Source organism: Carcharodon carcharias, chromosome 1, assembly GCF_017639515.1.
Source record: "Carcharodon carcharias isolate sCarCar2 chromosome 1, sCarCar2.pri, whole genome shotgun sequence".
In the NCBI taxonomy this organism is placed as follows: domain Eukaryota; kingdom Metazoa; phylum Chordata; class Chondrichthyes; order Lamniformes; family Lamnidae; genus Carcharodon; species Carcharodon carcharias.
In genome coordinates this window covers 189277577-189300942 of record NC_054467.1, presented here as the reverse complement: position 1 = coordinate 189300942, position 23366 = coordinate 189277577, and the positions used below count along the sequence as shown (strand labels likewise).

The 23366-nt window shown below is 39.7% G+C and overlaps 1 protein-coding gene across 6 annotated transcripts in view; it reads right to left on the bottom strand.

Annotated features, from left to right (window-relative positions):
- Positions 1 to 594: 594 nt before the first annotated feature.
- Positions 595 to 23366, bottom strand: part of pigo (phosphatidylinositol glycan anchor biosynthesis, class O) — a 43114-nt gene continuing 20342 nt past the window's right edge. For 3 of the 6 annotated variants that reach the window (XM_041189165.1, XM_041189130.1, XM_041189122.1), the window contains 5 exons: positions 21322 to 22930; positions 11821 to 12024; positions 6472 to 6659; positions 4470 to 4540; positions 595 to 1183 (listed from right to left, as the gene is read on the bottom strand). In XM_041189165.1, coding sequence (XP_041045099.1) covers positions 1054 to 1183; positions 4470 to 4540; positions 6472 to 6659; positions 11821 to 12024; positions 21322 to 22930 — 2202 coding nt within the window. In that variant the 3' untranslated portion in view covers positions 595 to 1053. Of the gene's footprint in view, positions 1184 to 4469; positions 4541 to 5289; positions 5900 to 6471; positions 6677 to 11820; positions 12025 to 21321; positions 22931 to 23366 lie in introns of those variants that run through there. The other 3 variants (XM_041189147.1, XM_041189138.1, XM_041189156.1) reach the window with 3 other exon arrangements.

Below are 23366 nucleotides of genomic sequence, written 5' to 3'. Positions count from 1 at the left end.
GAACTGATGAAATTTGTACTAAACTTACAAGGCTTCTACAAAATACTTGTGCGCACTTGTTTCTAATCATACAAAGTGACGGATGATAGAGCAATTCCACTAACAGGTTTACACTCAGGGCCATCACGAATAATCACATTAAAATTTAGCGTTGCATATTAAAAGTTTTGCAGTTTTTGTTTTGTAACTAGATCTTCGAGGCAATAAGAATTTGGCACTCCAGAAAAACCTACACTTCAACAGTAACGTAAGCTCCTTCCATTTCAAAAGATGGGAACAGTTCTTAAATAACTAAATAAAATGACAACAGTTACAAAATATACAAACAGAAGTGATACAATTGATTGTAATTTAAAATCTTTTTTTTAAACAGTGAAGTACTTTACACATAAAAAAGCAGAAGATCCAACACAATAGTGGCTGAAATAAAAACAAAGTGCAAGTAAAACTCAGGAGGTCTGGCAGCACCTGTGGAGAGAGAAACAGAGTTAACGTTTCGAGTCTATATGACTCTTCTTCAGAGCTCTGAAGGAGTTATAAGGACTCGAAATGTTAACTCTATTCCTCTCTTCACAGATGCTGCCAGACCTGCTGAGCTTTTCCAGCATTTTGTTTTTATTTCAGATTTCCAGCATCTGCAGTATTTTGCTTTTATATTACAATAGTAGACTGCATGCTTTTGTACTGGTACCATTTGTGCTGATGCGCAAAGAATTTAACACTAAATTGTACAGTGTTAAATGCACACTTCAACCTAGTGCATTTTGCAGGTAATCAATCACTTGTTAATTGTAAGAAATGACAAAAAGTTCTAGTTTTCATTCACAGTGATTTATACCTCTTTTTCACTAGTGTGCACAATAAAACTTCAGCATTTGTTTATTGGTTACACAAGGCATTAAGGTAAATTGTGCTTCTTTTACAGCAGCATCTTCTGATGTCCAGAGATACAGTACAGCAAGGTAACGATCATTTTCTCTTGGTATGCAATGGCAATCTGTGCATTTTAATTATCTTCAGCAGTCCCTACTTTTTCTGTTGTAGTGTTAATAACTATCTTGACTGCTTCAAAAGGAGTTTTTCAAACCACTTGTTGACACCAACATCCACACGCATCATGAAGCAAAAAGTCATGAGAAGGTAGATACTTGTCACAACAAAGCCCAAAGCCTCAAATAGAAACCTGGGAAGGTAAAGGAAAGAAAAATATCATAAACCTGAGAAAAGATCAGCATCCCTATATCACCACAGAATGTAAAAGTGAGAATACTTGACTTTAACCACTGCATATAGGAATTATAACAAAGTGAAGGGTGAGAGACAATTTATGCAGGCCACAGTAACAAGAGTATTTTCAAGCCTCATGCATGTATTTAAATGGTATGCTTATTGCAGTCAAATATTATAATAATTTGATATCACAGCACCCTCATGTCAGTATGGGCTCCTACAAATGTAGAGAGCACTTAAAACATTTTTTATGGGCAGAATTTTTCCCTTGGCATGCAGAATCGGGAAGCCAACCACCGCCGTGATTGGGCCCAGAAGGCAATTTCATGCTGGAGGGTCAATTAAGGCCCGCCCAGCGTCAAACACGAGCGACAGTGTTCAGCGCTGCCTGTGCAGGCAGGGGGAGGAGTAGGAGTGGGGTGAGTGCGAACTTCACGCATGCGCGCTACATAATCTCCCTGAGGTAGAGAGCTGCCTCAGGGAGTTGAAGATGTATGAAAAAATTTTTTTAAATAAAAATGTACTGAAACATGTCCCTGCTTATGTGACAGAGTCACATGAGGGGACATGTTATTAATGAAAAATTAAAGTTATTATCTTATTTGCTTTTGGAAACCTCGTGGATTAAAAGCCGGTGGATGAGGTTTCCAAAAAAGTGCAAAGGCCGCTTGTTGCTTTTGCCTCGCCAACCATAAGGTTGGACAGGCAGTGAAAATTTATTTTAATTATCTTTTTAATGGCCTTAATAGGCTTTTTAATTGTCGGCGGGCACGCTGCCGATTCCGGCGCACGCCCACCGACCGAAATATCACGTGAGTGCGCAATGACATCAGGACACTCGCCGACATCATCACGCATCATTTTATGCTCAAGTGTGTGCCCGCCTGCTGAGCGAAAAATTTTACCCTATATCTCTGAAATCACTTCACCCACCTCCAAGAGATGATTTTCCAGCATTTCACAATTATAAAATGTAGAAGAGGGAGGAAGAAAGAAATTCGTGGGCAACCCCTGAGATAGGCAGGTTAGTTTCACATTCTAGAAAATATACCCTTTCAGCGTTCATGTTTGTATATAAAGTGATAACACTATTTCACAAAAAACAAATCACAGAGAAAAATATTTCACTAATCTATGTAAGGGGAATAATTTTAAATGATGCAAGTCCAAAAGCAGTCTCATAATACCCAGTATTCCAACTGGGACAGGCCTTCTTTGATTAATTAACCAGCATATCAATAATCTGAGCAAAAACTGGCACCCTGTCTGACCTTGAAGAGAGCCTCAAGGCCAAAACTTGTGACTAACTAATCTAAGGCTAGCATCAACATTCGTGATGGAATCAAAAGAAGTGCCAGCTTCCATTCAGATGGCTAACAGTTAGCCCAAGATGGATTACATCTGTCACTTAGGGCAAGCGATCATTCCATACAGATCCAGATAACCCTGCATGTTAATGCTCAAAATGATAGTGTTGTCCTGGCTGGTTAAGCAATGGAAAGTTACTAGTACTGGTTTTATTTATAATTTTTTTTGATAGTTTATGGGCGTCACTGGCAAGGCCAACATTTGTTGCCCATCCCTAACTTGCCTTGAACTGAGTTGTTTTTATTCATTCATGGGATGCGGGTTTTGCTGCTGGGCCAGCATTTAATGTGCATCCCTAGTCGCCCTTGAGAAGGTGGCAGTGAGCTGCCTTCTTGAACCGCTGTAGTCCATGTGGTGTGGGTACACTCACAGTGCTTTTAGGAAGGGAATTCCAGGAGTGCCTTGCTAAGCCATTTCAGAAGACAGTCACACTGCTATGAATCTCGAGTCAGATGTAGGCCAGATCAGTAAGGACACTGGTAAACCTGGGTTTTTACAACAACTAATGATAATTTCATGGCACCATGACTAAGGTTAACTTTCAATTCAAAATTTAATTAATTGAATTCAAATTCCATTAGATGCCATGGTGGGATTTGAATCCATACCCCCTCAGCATTACGCCTGGGTCCCTGTATTACTAAACAAAAACAGAATTACCTGGAAACACTCAGCAGGTCTGGCAGCATCGGCGGAGAAGAAAAGAGTTGACATTTCGAGTCCTCATGACCCTTCAATAGAACAAGTTCTGTGAAGGGTCATGAGGACTCGAAATGTCAACTCTTTTCTTCTCCGCCGATGCTGCCAGACCTGTTGAGTTTTTCCAGGTAATTCTGTTTTTGTTTTGGATTTCCAGCATCCGCAGTTTTTTGTTTTTATCCCTGTATTACTAGTCCTGTGACATTACCACTGCCTTTCCAGAATATATTACACATACACTGAATAATATTTTGGGGAAAGTGCTCAAAAAGTGATCTGAATTTTAACAGATTATATTACAAGAATTTTCTCATGCTGTTAGGTTCTCATGCTTTCAGTAAATTGTCCACATCACTTTTCAAGGTGAAGCCACCAGTTCACTGTTGACCTAATCTCTAACAGTTATAATAAAATGTACATCACTGGTAATGCAAATTCACATTTTGTCTAAAAACAGATTACACAGAAAATTTGAGGCAATTTTGCAACCATGCTGATACAAAGGTGAGAATGTACACCATTAAAAACCTACACAATTTCAATTTCTAACAAAGCACAGCCTTTTTAAAAATATAATTACCAAATCTAGTAGCTTATCTAAACTAATTATAGCACTAATAAAACAATGTCAGAATCACAACAGGAAAAATGTAATAAGTTGCATTAAGTATCCAGTTTTTTCTTTAGCTTAATTGTCCCTCATGTGACTGAAGTAACTAGATTCAAAAAGGACAATCATATATCCCCACTGAAAAAACTAAATAGAACCTCATTAATAAGTGAAAAAGTTATTAATTTATTTTGGCCTGTCCTTAAAACTTATGAAAAAATGTTGCTGGATTTATAAACAAATTTGTCACTTTTTGTAAAAATAGTTCCATGTGATGCACTCGCACACAGGCAGCCAAACTTTGCACTATTTCATTATAATATGAAACTATTTCATTGTCTACATGGTGAAAAAATTACATCACCTTAATTCTTGATTTTGTTCAGTAATAAAACAATGTCATATCGCCCCGGACTTTTTAAGCACTGTACCTTCTAATGCACGAGTAATGAAACCAATATTGCTCCGTAAAAACAAATCAATTCTCATTAAGTCGTGTAATTCAAGTCCTAGGCTACCTGATTGCTGTTAGTTAATTACTGACTATTGACATACAACATACTTTGGTGCAAAGATCTTCCACACCATTAAATGTCTCCTCAATACAGCAGCAGCACACACAGAAGCAAGGAGCTGGATGGAGAAAGAAAATAGCATATTCAATTTTTCCTTAAATGTCAAAAGAAGAACATGTAAAACCTCGAACTGTAAGTACGTCTTTCTTCAAATGTGAAGCAGCTTTTTTTAAACAAGCATTTCCTTATCTACCAGCTTTTAAATGACATTTAAAAAATTTGTATCAAGTAATACCTGCATTATCACTTGGTCAGTTTGCTTAAACATCTCAAATTAAAGTTGCTCAACAGTACGCATTTAATATTTGCAAACTGTACTTAAAAGCTATTTATCTTCCCAGCAATATTAGTCATAAAAATATTTACATTTTTTTCCCCTTGTCAGATTTTAGAAGGGCACCTTTTGTGCAATCACACCATTAACCTCTGCTATTCACCTCCTGATTCAAGTTACGGAACTTGCAGGGACTCTGGTGACCAGCAATGGCCAGTGGTCTATGTGCACAAGTCACATACATACTCCAGAAATTCATCTGAAGTAAAAAGCCTCAAACACATCTCTTGTATAACATCTAGTTACTAAATGTAATGCAGTCATCACAATTTTTTAACATTCCAGTATGAATACCATCATATATCAATTGCATTGAGTTGCTTATCCAGTCTCCACATGATACCTACCTCTGGTGAAAAGTGAGACCAGAAAAAAACTTTTCCCTGCCAACTGGATAGTACATAACTAAAAAATAAATATATGCACTGATTTTAAGGCAGCAATCTCACTTCACATTATAATGCTCTCAAGATTTGTTCTTGTATTAAGTTACCCAAATCTGTCCCCACCCCATCCTGTTAATGTTGAAATTATGCTGCAATCGAGTACATGCTTCAAATTGGTAATCAACAGCAGCTGTCCCCAACTGGGGAAGTATTAGGGCTTCATTACAAGCATATAAAAAGGTGTTCACACTGGTGTGGGGTGAAATTGGAAGAGTCTGCATCTTTACTCTGCAGGTTTGGGAATAAATCTGTCTTAAGGTACAGGCTGGCCTCAGACTCATTCTTTCCTCAACATACGAATACTGGATTTAACACCCACCCCACTGCCTTGCTTTTTGTGTGTCCATTGAGCAACAACTTTATGGCAAATATAACACTTTTGGTCACAGGACATTCAGTGTCTGCATCAAGTACAAGATGGACAGTAAATTACTCTCAAACAAAAACAGAATTACCTGGAAAAACTCAGCAGGTCTGGCAGCATCGGCGGAGAAGAAAAGAGTTGACGTTTCAAGTCCTCATGACCCTTCGACAGAACTCCTTTTATTACTCTCCTCTAGGATAATGTGTTTAGTTACATCCCAGAGCAGCATCTCCTAATAAATCAGTTCTCACATCAATCACTCCAACACTGTCCCTAATTGAGACAGGCACATTAGTTCCAATTTATACTTAGGGTTCTTGCACTTGTTCAGAAATAGGAAAATTTATTTCCAATGACCTCAGTTGCATTCAAAATCAAGTTTTTTTTAAAAATTCATTCTTGGGAAGTGGCCATCACTGGCTAAGCCTGCATTTATTGCACATTAAAAAGTGGTGATGAGCTGCATTCTTGAACACTACTTAGCAGCTTGTTCATATCAGAGGGAAGTTAAGAGTTAACTACATTGCTGTGGTCAGACGTCACATACAAGCAGGACTGAAAACTCCAGTGCTAGAGAATTATCAAGTGAGATCTTTAGCTTGTCTATTGATGAGTATATTTCTGCAGGTATTTCTTATTCATGGGTAACCAGAGGATCAAATTAACTATTTGCTCTGACTACACTCCATGGTTACATTAGTCTATTTTAAATATCTGTAATCTGCTGTACATTATGCAGTTCATCAAATTTTATGGCATTGTAGCTAATTCATTATTTACTGACAGCACATTTGCAGAACTACAGTAGTTCATTACTTTTCTATTCAATTGACAATATAAAGTACCTGCACACCGTAGACAAATAAGTATCGCATTCCCAGTTGCAGCATGGCCACAGAAAACATCTGAGGATTTTCTCGCAGCCTCATTTCCATCACCGGATCCTCATCTCCAGATTCCTTTTTGACGTTCTTGCTTTTAGAGTTTTTCATTTCACGAACAAATGGCCAAAGCAGCAGCAAAGGACATCCAACTACCTCAAGAATATAACTGAAAAGTCAGTTAAAAGTTTCAATGCATTTATTGCAAGGCTGATACTTTCTCATAACTGTGCTTTTAGTCAGCAATTCTTTCATTAATGTGTGCCTAGCAATTAAGTTATCTAAGAAGCTGATGTTAAGCTAATATGATTATATGATATGCAGTATACCTTCAGGTGGCTATAGAGATCACTCCTAGAGATTGTGACTGTCAGTGGGGTATGGTTCCACAGATACGAAAAGCCCTCTGGTGCATCATTCATTCATTTTCAGACAGAGTACAGAAGTCAGGAAGTGATGCAAAACTTATAGTTTGACTCAGCAGAAGGATTGTGTCCAATTGTGGGCACCACATTTTAGGAAGGACAGGAAAGCTTTGGAGAGGTTACAGAAGATCTTTACTTGAGTCGTTTCAGGATGAGAGATTACAGTCACATGGATAGAACTAGATGGAGTGAATGGACTCTTTCTGTGATGTACTATTTTATAATTAAGATCAGCTAATTTACGACAGACTAAGAATCAAATCTGGTCAGTATGCCTCAGCTACGCAGTGGGTAGCAAATTTACCAATTCCATCATGCTCAACTTCATTGGGCCAAATTTTTAGGTCAAAGTAAAGGTGAGGCTCATTGCAGTCACCTTTACTTATACACAAATGGTGCAGTTACTCGGACAAAAAGTGGATGAATTTAAGTGACAATATCCAAAACTTGCTGTCTGAATTGTGCCACTCCACTATTAGTTTTGTGAAAACTGTATTTCACTATCGGCCTCACTGTTGACACAAATTGAACATTATGAAGTTGCTGTATTTGATGACTGATACAAACTAAACTCATCGCAAAATAGTGCCTTGTCATTTCAAGTGTAAGGATCCTTTTAACATGATAATTGGTAATTACTGCCAATCAACCTGCCTTGGCACTAAGAATTACCCATTAGAAACATGGAATCTCATTAATTTAGATTAACTGTTGGAAATATTTTTAAAATGTAAATTTAAATTTTTAATTTTTTTCTTCATTTTTCCAATCTTGCTTTCCTCTGCTATTTTTTTCTGTACCTGATTTGATATTGAATTCACCCACTCTGATTTATACTTCCTTCTTGGTCCATGCACTGTTTATTTCACAATCCCTCAATCTGATTAAGGAGATACACAGTTGCTTGCCCTGTTCACTCGGGTTCAAGTTCCATTTTTCTCAGAGACTTTAACAGCTCACATAATTAGAAATTTGCCATGTAAAAACTTCAGAATCTAAATGTGCAAGGGCATTTTAAAAAAATTTCTTCATGGGATGAGGGCATCACTAGCTAGGCCAGGATTTATTGCCCATCCCTAATTGCCCTTGAGAAGGTGTTGTGAGCTGCCTTCTTGAACCACTGTAGTCCATGTGGCATAGGTACATCCACAGTGCTGTTAGGAAAAGTGTTCCAGGATCTTGACCCAGTGACAGTGAAGGAACAGCAATATATTTCCAAGTCAGGTTGGTAAGTGGGGAGTATTCCATCACACTCCTGACTTGTGCCTCGTACATTGTGGACAGGCTCTGGGGAGTCAGGAGGTGAGTTACTCGCTGCAGGATTCCTAATCTCTGACTTGCTCGTGTAGCCACAGTACTTATATGGCTAGTCCAGTTCAGTTTCAGTTCAGCTTCTGGTCAATGGTAACCCCCCAGGATGTTGATAGTGGGGGATTTAGCGATGGTAATGCCATTGAATGTCAAGGGGCAACGGTTAGATTCTCTCTTGTTGGAGATAGATATTGCCTGGCACGACTGTTACTTGCCACTTGTCAACCAAGCCTGGGTATCGTCCAGGTCTTGCTGCATTTGGGCATGGACTGCTTCAGTATCTGTCATTGTGAATTGTGCTGAACATTGTGCAATCATCAGCGAACATCCCCACTTCTGACCTTATAATGGAAGGAAGGTCATTGATGAAGCAGCTGAAGATGGTTGTGCCTACGATACTATCCTGAGGAACTCCTGAAGTGATGTCCTGGAACTGAGATGATCGACCTCCAACAACTACAACCATCTTCCTTTGTGCTAGGTACAACTCCAGCCAACGGGGATTTTTCCCCGATTCCCACTGACTCCAATTTTGCTAGGGCTCCTTGATGCCACACTCAGTCAAATGCTGCCTTGATGTCAAGGACAGTCACTCTCACCTCGCCTCTGGAGTTCAGCCCTTTTGTCCATGTTTGAACCAAGGTTGTAATGAGGTCAGAAGCTGATTGGCCCTGGCGGAATCCAAACTGAGCGTTAGTGAACAGGTTATTGCTATGCAAGTGCCACTTGATAGCACTGTAAATGACCCCTTCAATCATTTTACTGATGAACAAGAGTAGACTGTTGGGGCAGTAATTGGTTGGGTTGGATTTGTCCTACTTTTTCTGTACAGAACATATCTGGGCAATTATCCCTATTGCTGGGTAGATGCCAGTGTTGTAGCTGTATTGAAACAGCTTGGCTAGTGGCACAGCAAGTTCTGGAGCACAAGTCTTCAGTACTATTGCCGGAATATTGTCAGGCCCATAGCTTTTGCAGTATCTAGGTGCCTTCAGCTGTTTCTTGATATCACGTGGAGTGAATCGAATTGGCTGAAGACTGGTCCTCCAGAGGAGGCCAAGATGGACTTGAAGGGTCATGAGGACTCGAAACGTCAACTGTGCTCTTCGCCGCCGATGCTGCCAGACCTGCTGAGTTTTTCCAGGTATTTCTGTTTCTGTTTTTGTTATGGACTTGGCACTTTTGGTCATAGATTGTTGAAAATACTTCAGCCTTATCTTTTGCATTGATGTGCTGGGCTCCCCCATCACTGAGGATGGGGATATTTGTGGAGTTTCCTTCTTAAGTGAGTCATTTAATTTTCCACCACCATTCACGACTGGATGTGACAGGCCTGCAGACCAACTATTAGATGTCTTATTACAACAAAAAAAAGGGCCTTTTTCACCCTGTCACACCTTTTATTCTTATTGCAGAACACAACACAGTATAGAATGATGTATTGGTAAAATCATTACTGACACTATTTGGTAGCCTGGCCAAACGGGATTGAGCTGCAGCAGTCTAAGTCCAGATGCTACACAGAGATGAACCAGTTACAAATGGATATAACTTAGTTCAACTGGCAACCAATATTCCTATTACTATATTTGTGATCATACATTCAAATTTCAGAGCATTTGGACAGTTCACTGTACTAGCTACAAATCCCAATAGAATTACTTCTTAGCCAATCATCTATGGCTGGTTACTTCTCTGCAGCAAATAAGCACACCTTGGAGAAGTAAAAGCATAAAGCTGCTCACTTTCGCACCAAGACAGTTTACTTAAAGGCAATTATAATCACCAACACAGAATCCACTCTTATTGAAAATAATACAGCAAGACAAAATACCTCTAAGGGAAGATAAAGATAGATAGTTGTGGAGAACAGGGTAATATGTAGCCCTCAGTACAAAATAGCGAAAAATATACAGGTTAAGCTTTATAGGGCATGAAGTTAGTAGGAACTAAGCTCTCAATGTTCCTTTACATTGTTGGCAGGTATGTGAAGTACTAGAATGGTGGCCCACTAATTTTTCCTTCTTTCTCCAGCTCTGAGCCCTCATAATTCAGAGAATAATGGAAAATTATAAGTTCAAAGCTCTGACTGCTTTAGCTGGTTAAAGCAGTAAGTAGATGGAATATTTTGACTTCTGACATGTACTATGTTAGCTGATCTCAGCTTGGCCAATGGGGAAAGTGGAGAAGCAGACACTGTCCTTAGCATCCACCAATAGGGAATGGAAATGCTGCCAGTACTCCTACTCCTGATCACTATCCAAAAATCACAGCTCAAAGTGCTGCTGGGGAGGACAGGGTCAGGTTAACTTGTCATGAAAACTACCATGTTTTTCATAATAATATTGCGAGGTATTATGTTTGTGTGTGTGTGGATGGTTCTGTCTGTGTGGCTGATTTAATTGAATTAGAGTCAGATAGACTGCAAGATTGAACTTATCAAAAGAGTTAGGTGTAAAAAAGGGTATTTGAAATGCTAATGAGTGAGCTAGGGTAAAAGTCTCAGTAGATAGGGTGTGAATACAACTTGCATTTTGAGCTACGTGGAGAGGCGTCTGGTTTGCAAAGAAACATGATAAAGTTTTACAACTAACAGGATACATGGGACAATGTTTATTTTCCTCAAAAGGAAAAGGCCATATTGACAACATGGAAAAGTAAATTCCAAAGGAACAATGGGATTTTTATTCGATGAGGGCATTGCTGGCTAGGCCAGCATTTATTGCCTATTCCTAATTGACCTTGTTCAGGGGCCATTTAAGAGTCACCCACATTGCTGTGGGTCTGGAGTCACATGTATGCCACACCAGGTAAGGAAAGCAGGTAAGTACATTAGTGAACCAGATGGGTTTTTACGACAATCAACAATGATTCCAGATTTTTAATCAAATTCAAATTTCACCATCTACCATGGTGGGATTTGAACCCAGGTCCCCAGAGCATTATCCTGGGTCCAGCCCAGTGACAATACCATTATGCCACTGCCTCCCCCACTGTAGTACTACCCATTCGTACAATATTTCACCAACCTAACTCTCTAGTGTATCACTATACTGGATCTCTGCATGAACAATCCAGAACTAATTCTGCTTTCTTCCCATAGCCTTGTATATTCCTCTGCTTTTCCTTTAACAGTCTCTGCCTCAACTATTCCTTAGAGGAATGCATTCGATGCTGCAGAGCTGATGAAATAATACCCCAACGAGAAGACAACATCTTAAGAAATGGCAGAAAAGGGGCTTTTTAAAAAATATACTCAAGTTCACAATAATGTACTACAATTGCCTTCAAATTTACAACATGTTCGATCACTTCTTGAAAACTTAGCTGGTGTTCTTAAGGCCTTTAGTCATTATTTTCAGTCGCATGGAGACCACTGTGAACTTAATACAGCAGACCTGTTTGAAGTACTTTGGGGAATTATGAAATTGATTTTTAAAGGCATCCATAACAGGTCAAGTCATCTGTGACTACAATAGCAGATCTCACTTTGCATGCCACAGTATTCTTTGGACAAATTCATTTTAAAAAGTCACAGGTGAAAATTGTGGATGTTTTGAAGCAATGAAATAATTACCTGCAAACAGAATATGAGAAGCAAAGGTGTTCATTCCCACCAATAGTGCTGGCAGTATATTGGTGCTATGTCCTTCAATGAACCCAACAAAAGCTGCATTCCACTGGATTGCTGGGAATGTTGGTTGATGCCCAGTGGCATAAAAGAACTGCGTAGCTGAAAAGGCCCAGGCTGTAACTGCATACCAAGGAACAGAGAAATAACCTTCAAAAAAATAATACAAGTCAGTGCCAAACATTGGTAGGGTTACCTGTGGAAATCAAATCTTAACTAATGACTTGTTTGAAAAGCAATTTCTCAGCTGAATCTACTGAATTTTTAAAATGCCAACATGTAAAAAAAAGTGAGGTAGGCCAGTTTGAACCACATAACATATAGCCAATGAATTTTCACAATATTCAGTAACAAATTGTGCATGCAATGTACCCACCTTCATAACATTACATATACCTGTCTAAGAAACATCATGTCACCCAGCTATTTTGAAGATCTACTGCAGAAACAATTCAGGGTAAATACATTTAAAGGAAGAAACTTAAATAGTTAATAGATACTTTGTTCTCAGGATGTGGCAAAAGAAAGATGTGCATTTATATAGCACCTTTCACGATCTTAGGACATCACAGAGTGCTTCACAACATTGCATTGACGTGCTCCACAGAGCTGACACTGACAGGGGAAGGTGGTGGCAGAGTGGTATTGACATGTTGGAGATTTTCAGGTGCTTGATGTCAAGCACATTATTGTGCTAGTTTGGCCATTGTTTACAGTCATTTGTATGCATTTGGAACAGATATAATGTACTGTTATTTGAATATTGTATTCAAAATGTTACGATCAATGGACGAGTATTCTAGAGACCCAAGATAATGGGACTGGGTTCAAATCCCACCATGGCAGATGGTGGAATTTGAATTCAATAAAAATCTGGAATTAAAAGTCTGATGATGACCATGAAGCCATTGCCGATTGTTGTAAAAACCCATTTGGTTCACTGAAGGAAATCTGCCGTGCTTACCTGGTCTGGCCTACATGTGACTTCAGACTCACAGCAATGTGGTTGACTCTTAAAAAATGCCTTCTGAACAAGGGCAATTAGGGATGGGCAATAAATGCTGGCCCAGCCAGCAATGCCCACACCCCAGGAACAAATTTAAAAAAATTATTATCCCTAGTTGCCCTGAGAGTAGAGTGGAATTGAGTTATATCCAGGCAAGAGTCACTAAGGGTTAGAACATAAGAAACAGGAATCGGAGTAGACCATTTGGCTCCCTGAGCCTGCTCCACCATTCAATAAGATCATGGCTGATCTTGTGTTTCGATTTCCACATTCCCATCTAACCCCGATAATCTTTGATTCCCTTGCCTGATAAGAATCTATCTACCTCTGCCTTAAAAATATTCAACGACCCCTCCTCTACCAACCCTCAGAGAAAAAGTTTCTCATCTCTGTCCTAAAAGGGCGACCTCCTAATTTTAAAACTGTGCCCTCTAGTTCTGGACTCACCCACAAGAGGAAACAGCCTTTTGATGTCCACCTTGTCAAGGCTGTTCAGGATCTTGTACACTTCAATTAAATCGTCCCTCACTCTTCTAAACTCCAGTGGAGACAAGTTCAGTCTGTCCAACCTCCTGATAAGACAACCCACTCATTCCAGGTATCAATCTAGTAAACCTCCTTTGAACCACCTCCAATGCATTTACATCTTTCCTTAAATAAGGAGACCAAAACTGCACACAATATTCGAGGTGCAGTCTCTGTATAACTGAAGCATAATATCCTTACTTTTATGTTCAATCCCTCTCATAATAAAGGATAGCCTTCTTAAGTAACACACCTTTCAAGTGAAGCAGCACTTCAATTGCACTTCCCTCAATTTAGTCTACTGCATTCGCTGCTCCCAATGCGGTCTCCTCTACATTGGAGAGACCAAACGCAGACTGGGTGACCGCTTTGCAGAACACCTTCAGTAAACATGACCCAGACCTCCCTGTTGCTTGCCATTTCAACACAGCACCCTGCTCTCATGTCCACATGTCCGTCCTTGGCCTGCTGCAATGTTCCAGTGAAGCTCAACGCAAACTGGAGGAACAGCACCTCATCTTCCGACTAGGCACTCTACAGCCTTCCGGACTTAATATTGAGTTCAACAATTTCAGATCATGAACTCTCTCCTCCATCCCCACCCCCTTTCCAATCTCCCCTTTTCCAATAATTTATAATTTTTTTAATAACTATTTTTTCCTCTTCCCTCCTATTTTTAAATTTATTTCGATCTATTGTTTCATCTCCACCTTTTAGCCCATTTTGATCCCTTCCCCCCACCCCACCCGCACTAGGGCCATCTGCCACTAGCTTCCCTTAATGTCCCCATTAGCACATCCTTTAGATAATATCACCACTGTCAACATCCCTTTGTCCTTTTGTCTATGACATCTTTGGCAGTCTCTTCTTGGCCTCCACCTATCACTGGCCCCCTATTGAGCTCTCCTGTCCCAACCCCTTCTATCAGCTTATATTTCATCTCATTTCTATATGTCTTAGTTCTGATGAAAGGTCATACGGACTCTAAACATCAACTGTATCCCTCTCCGCAGATGCTGTCAGACCTGCTGAGTTTTTCCAGGTATTTTTGTTTTTGTTCTAGATTTCCAGCATCCGCAGTATTTTGGTTTTTCCTTCTAAATTACTTGCTGTACCTGCATACTAACTTTTTGTGACTCATGTACTAGAACACCTAGATCCCTCTGCACCTCTGAATTGTGGCTGTTCTCCATTTAAGTAATACTCTGCTTTTTTGTTCTTCCTGCCGAAGTGAAACTTCACATTTTCCCATATTAAACTCCATTTGCCAGATTTTTGCCCACTCACTCAACATATTTATTTCCATTTGCAAACTCTTGTTCTCATCACAACATATTTTCCTACCTTTGTGTCATATGCAAATTTAGCTACCGTGTCTTCACTCCCCTCATCTAAGTCATTGATGTAAATCATAAGATTTACACCATGCGCTTTTATTTTCAGCAATCATCTTTGATGTGGCACCTTATCAAATGCCTTCTGGAAATCCAAGTACAGTACGTATACAGGCTCCCCTTTATCTACTGTGCATGTTACTCCTTCAAAAAACTCCAATATATTGGTTAAACATAATTTTCCTTTCACAAAACCAGATTACTTCCATGCAAGACATTAATGAACTAGCTGTATTTTTACATGCTCACTTCTTATGGTCATTTTCCTTTCTGGTGCTACCCCACAAATAACCAGAATGAATTCAATTGCACAGTTTAAGGGAAGGGATCTGGACTTCCAACCTCTAGGTTACTAGTTTCATACATAACCAGGAGGCTACCAGAATGGTACCAGAAGAGGCTACTATGCCATAACCAGAATGATTGAATTCAATTGCACAGTTTAAGGGAAGGAATCTGGACTTGCGACCTCTAGGTTACTAGTTTCAAACCATAACCAGGAGGCTACATTTAGAATAAACAGAATTTTTGATCAGTTTAAGATTTGAATTTGATCATAATATTTTAAATACAATATCCAAATAATAGAAGATTATATCTGTTCCAAACACATACAAATGAATGTAAACAATGGCCAAACCAGCACAGTAACATGCTTGATATCAAGCACCTGAAAATCTCCAACATGTCTCCAATCATTTACTGGTGACAGATAACTAGGCAGGGCTTGAGCATGAGGCATGTAACAAGATCACCCAAATTTGAACCCGTCTTCTCAATCTCTTGATATAGAATGAGCTTGCCAATCTCTTAACATGCCACCTAGAGAAAGAAAGATTACGTGTTGGGGATTTTCAGGTGCTTAATCCAAGAACACATTGTGCTACTTTGGCCAGTGCTTACGGTTATTTGAATGTGAATGTTTGGAAGAGAGGGACTAGTACTTGCAGAACTACACCCTAGCAGGACTTGAGTTTTACTTATATAATGCCTTTTAAACAAAGAAAAACGTCCCATTCTTCAAAGAGGTGTAAAGGATAAAATGGAAGCTTAGTCAAAAAATGAAAGGTATTAGGAGAGGTGACCCAAAGCTTGTTCAAAGAAATAAGTTTTAAGGATGTTTTTGCAAGAGAGAGAGGTAGAGGGGTTTAAGGAAGGAATTCCAGTCAGTATCTCCAAGAAAGAATGAGAGAAAATTGGACACATGTAAAAACAAATCAAAATTCTCGAAGAATCAGAACATCACAGCAAGAAGTTAATCACCCCACGTTTTCATGAACCCCTCTTTCTTTCTCTTCTCTAATCCTGAACTATCATAGCCTCATAAAACTTCATAGCAAAGCCTCAAATTCATCCCCTTACAACTCCACCTCAATGAATTGAACTTGGCATGATCCTGAGCTCATCATTTGTCACCTTTGCCTCTGCATCCACTTCTTGGATAGGATTCGTCACCACCCGTGCCTCCACCAACGCTCCCCCCCCAACAAAAAAACCAAAGTGAGTCTTTTTTCCCTATCTTCAGAACTCTCATGCCACTTGGACCCAACCCTCTGGCTGCTTACCCTCTCTAGGTTTTTCACTGAGAACTATTGGGGTGATATTGGTTGTTTCATTTTCTCTGCTTCCCAAACTCACTCTAACCTACCCTACTTTGAACTTACAAAACTGTTTTCTCAGGTCCAACCTAACATTGTCAGGATGGCATTGTTGTTTGGCAAACTGACCTCTACTAGAGGATGCTGAATGCCAATTGTCTATAACACCTCCCCTTATCACCCCCTGATCTGTGGCCCACCAGTGAGCATCAAGCCGTCATTTCTCATCCTGTGAATTACCTCATCTCTTCGGGGGATTTATTCTTCATGGCCTCCAACTCAACCCCTTAACACAAAGCCTGCTTCTACCTCCTTCCCAAGATCCACAAACAGGACTGCCCCAATAACCCATTGTTTCAGCCTTCTTCTATGAAACTTATTTCTTCTTACTTTTCCTCCCCTCACCCAGTCTTTTCCCAAATACATCCATGACTCGTCTAATGCCATTCACCACTTATATTTTCCAATTCTCTAGCCCTACCTGTCTCCAATTCACCATCCAATCCCTCTACACCTTCATTATCCACCAGAATAACCTGAGAAGACTCCATTTCTTCATTGACTAGTGGCTCAATAAGTCCTCATCCACGATCACCCTCCTCTACCTAGCAAAACTTGTGCTCACATGAACAACTTATCCTTTGGCACCACTCACTTCCTCCAAATAAAAGGTCTTGCTACAGGATCATAGCTATGCATGTATTTTCATGGGAAATGTGGAACATTCTTTGTTCCCAAATGCATAGGTTCAAACCTTTACCTCTTTTTCTGGTACATTGACAACTGTAATTGAAGCTATTTCCAGCTCTTACCCCAAACTGAAAAATTACTTTACTCTGCTTCTAATTTCACCCATCCCTTGCCTTTTTATGGTGCATCTCCAACTCTTCCCTTCCTCAACACCCATTTCCATTTCTGGGGAAAGACTGCCAACCAATATTTACTATAAGCCCACTGACTCTCTCAGCCACCTTGACTACTTTTTCTTCACCTCACTCCCTATCAGGATTCTATTCCGTTCTCCCAGTTTCTTTGTTCTGACAATTCCACTTTCAGTAGCAATGCTTCCAATAGGTCTTCCTTTTTCATCAGCTAAGTAGGCACCTCCACCATCCGCTTCATTTCCAGAGCTTCTATCCTTATCCCTTACCCTCCCTCCCAGATAGGGTTCCCTCATCCACACCCTCCACCCCACCAGCCTCCACATTCTACAGAATGTGCCATTTTCACCACCTCCAGCATGATACCAACATCAAACACACATCTTCCTCATAGGTTTGAACCTATGCATTTCCTCATCCCCCACAACAACTTTCTACATTCTGAAGGGACTGTTCTCTATATGACACCTTGATCCACCCCTCAACCACACCCAACATCTCTTTCCTTTCCCCCAGTATCTTCCCATGCAAACACAAGAGATGCAACACCTGGCCCTTTTAATCCCCCCCTTCCTGATGTCCAGGGTTCCAAACACTTCTTCCAAGCAAAACAGCAATTTACTTGTGCTTTCAATTTAGCACAGTGTACTCACTGGTCACAATGCAGTCTCCTCTACATTGGGAAGACCATGCGCAGATTGGATGTTCGCTTTGCAGAACACTTCCGTTCAGTTCACAAGCTTGACCCCGAGCTTCCAGGTGCCTGTCATTTTAATTCTCCAGCCCATTCTGACTCCTGTTCTCGGTCTCCTACACCTTCCCAATGTACACTGGAGAAATAGCACCTCATCTTTCGATTAGACACTTTACAGTCTTCTGAACTCAACAATGAGTTCACCAATTACAGATCAAAGCATCTACCTTCATTATCTTTTCAGTGGCAGCCGTTGGAGATGATTCTGCTATTCCTCTTTACACCTCCTTGAGATGCATCTTTTGTTTATTTACTTGTCCCTTTATCATCTTCATCTTGTTTACACTATCATCCCTTTTGCCATGTAATCCCTCTGCCTTCCATCGACCCCATCGCCCAACCTTTTGCTCTTCCACCATCTCTCCCTGCCTCTGTACTTTTTAAAACCTGTTACATCCCCAACTTTTTCCAGTTCTGATGAGGGGTTAACTATTTCTCTCTCTAAGGATGCTGTCTGACCTGAGTGTTTTCAGCATTTTTGATTTTTATTTCAGAATTCCAGCATCTCTAGTATTTTGCTTCTCTAGGTAGTCACCACCACAAGAGGAAACATCCTCTCCATATATACCCTGTCAAGAGCCCCTCAGGATCTTAAAGGTTTCAATTAAGTCACCTCTTACTCTTCTAAATTCCAGTGGATACAAGCCTAACCTGTTCAGCCTTTCCTCATAAGACAATCTGCCCATTCCTGGTATTAGTCTAGTAAACCTTCTCTGAACTGCTTCTAACACATTTACATCTTTCTTTAAGTAAGGAGACCTGTATTGTACACAATACTCCAGATGTGGTCTCACCAATGCCCTGTACAACTGAAGCATAACCACGCTACTTTTGTAATCAATTCCCCTCACAATATATAACATTCTATTATCTTTCCTGCTGTACCTGCACACTAACCTTTTGTGATTCATGCATTAGGACACTCAGATCCCTCTGAATCTCAGAGCTATGCAATCTCTCACCATTTAGATAATAAGTTTCTTTATTTCCCATGCCAAATTGAACCATTTCACATTTGCCCACATTATACCTCATTTGCCAGATCTTTGCTCATTCACTTAATCTATCTATATCCCTTTGTAGCCTCCTTACGCCCTCTTCACAATTTACTTTCCTACTTATCTTGGTGTTGTCACCAAATTTAGCAACCATTCCTTCCCTCCCTTCATCCAAGTCATTTATATAAATTGTAATAAGTTGAGGTCCCATCACTGATCCCTGTGGCACACCACTCGTCACACCTTGCCAACCAGAAAAAGACACATTCGTGGCAACTCTCTGCTTCCTGTTAGCTAGCCAATCTTCTACCCATGCCAATAGGTTTCCCCCTACACCATGAGTTTTTATTTTCTGCAGTAACCTTTGAGGTGGCACTTCTGCCTTCTGGAAATCTAAGTACAGTACATCACTCCTTCAAAGAACTTCAATAAATTGGTTAAACATGATTTCTCTTTTATAAAACCATCTTGACTCTGCCTGATTATCTTGAATTTTTCTAAGTGCCCTACTATAACATCTTTAATAATAGCTTCTAACATTTTTCCTATGACATATGTTAGGCTAACTAACCTATAGTTTCCTGCTTTGTCTCCCTCCCTTTTTAAATAATGCAGTTACATTTGCTATTTTCCAATCTAATGGAACATTCCCCAAATTTAGGGAATTTTGGAACATTAAAACCAGGGCATCAACTATCTCACTAGCCACTTCTTTCAAGACCTTAGGGTGAAGTCCATGCGGACCTGGGGATTTGTCCGCCCGCAACCCCAACAACTTGCTCAATAGCACTTTCCTGGTGATTGTACTTTCCCCGAGTTCCTCTCTCCCTTCCATTTCCTGATTTACAGCTGTTTCTGGGATGTTACTTGTGTCCTCTACAGTGAAGGCCGAAGCAAAATACCCGTTTAATCCATCCGTCATCTCCCTTCTTTCCATTATCAATTTCCAAGGCGCACTTTATATAGGACCAACTGTCACTTTGTTAGCATTTTTCTTATTTAAATATCTACAGAAACTCTTAATATCCGTCTTTATATTACTAGCTAGGTTTCTCTCAGTCTAATTTTTCCATCATTAATTTTTTTGTTATTCTTTGCTATTTTTTATATTCTTTCTAATCTTCTGACCTGCCACCCATCTTTGCGTAATTATATGCTTTTTCTTTAAGTGTGATACTGTCTTTAACTTATCAGCGTAACACCACCTTTTTTTCCTTTTTGTCTGTCCTTCCTAAATGTCGAATATCCTTAAGTATTCAGTTCTCAATCTTGGTCACCCACAGTCATGTTTCTGTAACAGCAATTAGATCATACCCATTTACCTCTAAGTGCTTTTAAATCATCTACCTTGCTGCGAATGCCGCCTGCAATCAGGTAGAGCGCCCTTAACTTAACTCTTTTGACATTATTATGCACTCTGGGTTTATTGATACTCGCCTTAGTGTTGCCTGCCTTCTAATTCCACTTGCCACTTTTCTACTTCTTGTTTCCAGTTTTACTTCCTTCCAATTTGAGCTACCCCTCAGGTTCCCACCATCCTGACACTCTAGTTTAAACCCTCTCCAACAACACTAGCAAATCTCCCTGCGGTGATATTAGTCCTGGCCCTGTTAAGGTGTAACCCATCCAACTTGTACAAGCTCCCACCTTCTCGAGAACCAGTCCCAATGCTTCTGAAATCTGATGCCCTCCCTCCTACACCAATTCTCCAGCCATGTGTTCAATCGCTCAATCCTCCTATTCCTATGTTCACTAGCATTTGGCACTGGGAGTAATCTCGAGATCACTGCTATTGAGGTCCTGGTTTTTAATTTCTTCCTACTCTAAAATCTGCTTTCAAGACCTCATCCCTCTTCCTATATATGTCATTGGTGGTTATAAATGTATGTTTTCTAGATGCTAATTTACTGATTGATGGAACTATGTTTCCAAGTTTGTTCAGTCTGTCCCTACAGCTGAAGTCTCTTATCCCTGGTTTTGTCTTAATGAATCTCTTTAGCCCCCTCTCATAGATGGAACATCTTTCCTGTAGTAAGGCATCTTGATCATCATGGAACCTCTTTGGGTTGGTTGGAATTTTTCATGCTTAAACACATGTACACAATAAAATAGAGATATAAAATAAAAGAGATTTGTACAGTTAAGAGGATTCTGCTCAAATATAAAATCTAAAAACGTTTCCATGACGTTCAATTGGATCAATAAAATAATGTTATTTATAAACCCTGAAAAATGTTATCATGTACTCAACAAGTGTCTTTAATGACATATCAGTTGAACCAACCACATACCAGTATTATCGGACTGTAATGAAAGGTTCCTTGCTGTACCATGTATCTCGAGGAAAGAAAATCCCTCCAAGAATAGCAGCAGGAATGCCAGTGACATTCTCTCATTATGCAGCATAATAAGTAACAATGTCAAAAGAGCAAGGACAGTGAGAAGTGCAGCTGAATACACCGTTCCCAAACCATAAGCAGCCACCGTCCGAGTCTTTATTTGGTTGTCATTAAAGTAAGTACTCATTGATTGCTGCATCTTACGGTATATCAGTGGGACTACATAGAGAGAGTCATCTTCCATTTCAGGACAGCCTTTGTAGGGAGGAACAAGAGTTTCATCAGACTGTCTGTTGTCTTTCACAAACACGGTGATTGGGTTCCATAGGACGATGAGGAAGCCTGTCATTATCAGCACAAAGATAATGCCTGGGACTACGATTGCAATCTTCTTTGTCAGTTCTTGAAGTTTAATAGAGGTTTCTTCTGGAGCAGCATTCACAGCCCAATAGCAGCATAAACAAAATACAATAAATGGGAAACCCAAACGTACAAAAAACACAACCAAGTGTGAGCTGTTGAGGTTCCCATAATGAAGGAACCATTTTCGTATGAGATATACCAAGGCTGCAAGTGATGATATTGTCAGGATATAATGGAAGTTCCTTTGCTGACTATCATTTAACCTCGACAAAGGTTTCAGGAAGGAGGAGGGCTCACAGTCTACAAGTTCTTCACGACAGTTATAAAAGTTGCTGGAGAAAAGTACGCACAGCAGGAAGGCCACCAGTAACCCAATTAAGTAAAAAGATTCTCGTTTGTATGAAATGGAACCAGAATTCTTTTGCACCTCTGGTACAAATGGTGTATTTAAATAATAACTGGTAAGTTTTCCATTCCATTTTAGTTTCAAGATGGTAAAAGTTACAATAGATTTCAAAAGGAATGATACTACTTGCCCTTCAGTTATTACAAAGCTATTGGAAAACATAGCTAGGCACCGTAATAGGAGAATTCCCAAAGGTACAAGGAACTTCAACAAACTTTTCCACTTCCACTGAATACCAGCATTGGAGCTTTGGATCAGTTTTTTTGCAATGTGATCATTATTGAGTTTCAATCTCCAGAAGTTCCAATGGAAGCTCACATGTGATCCAATAGCTACCCAGCAACATATTATCAGAGGTTCCACCATAATGTCAGATGTCAGCATCCAGATATAAACTGTTAATCCTGCAGCCAGACCCCAGATAACTGGATACAAAAGAAGTTGTTTGTACAAAGATTCAAATGTTGCAGCAGTTTCAGAAACCAGAAAACAATGTACACATGTTGCTGCTAGAAGTATAATACCACACAGCATATGTGCAGGGTTGAATTGTGCCCATGATTCGCGACAAATTTCCTTGGTCTCTCTCAAGTAATGTTGCTGTGTGGTTAACAGCTTTTGAAACCTTGTGTGAAAATCTTGGTCAGTAACAAATTTTTGAGAAACCTGCATGTTTTCAATCAGGTCATTATACTCAGCCATTGCAGTGGAAAACAATTCCTTCAGATATTTCAGCTTTGTCACAGGGAGATCCTTGGCAGCATAAGAGTAGGATTCCAAAAATCGATTCACCTATACAACAACATAAGATGGTGAAAAAAAACACTTCCATTCAAAAAGCGTTTTTCACAGCTACCAAATGTCTCAAAGCACTTTATAGCTATGAATATTTTTGAAGTGTAGTCATGGTTATAATATAGAAAATGGCAGCAGCCAGTTTGTGCACAGCAAAATCCCACAAACAGAAAAGTGATAACAACCAAATAATCTGTTTTTGCGATGTTGATTGAGGGATAAATATTGGCCAGGGCACCAGGGATAACTCCCTTGCCTTCCTTGTTCTAGTGCCTTGGGTTCTTTTTCATCCACCCAAGCCTTGGTTTAACATCTCATCCAAAAGGTGGAAATATATATATTATAAATACATATTATTTATAATATATATTATATACCAGTGTCAAATGTGATTATGTAGCACATTTTGGTTTATTAAAAAAACTCTCCTGCA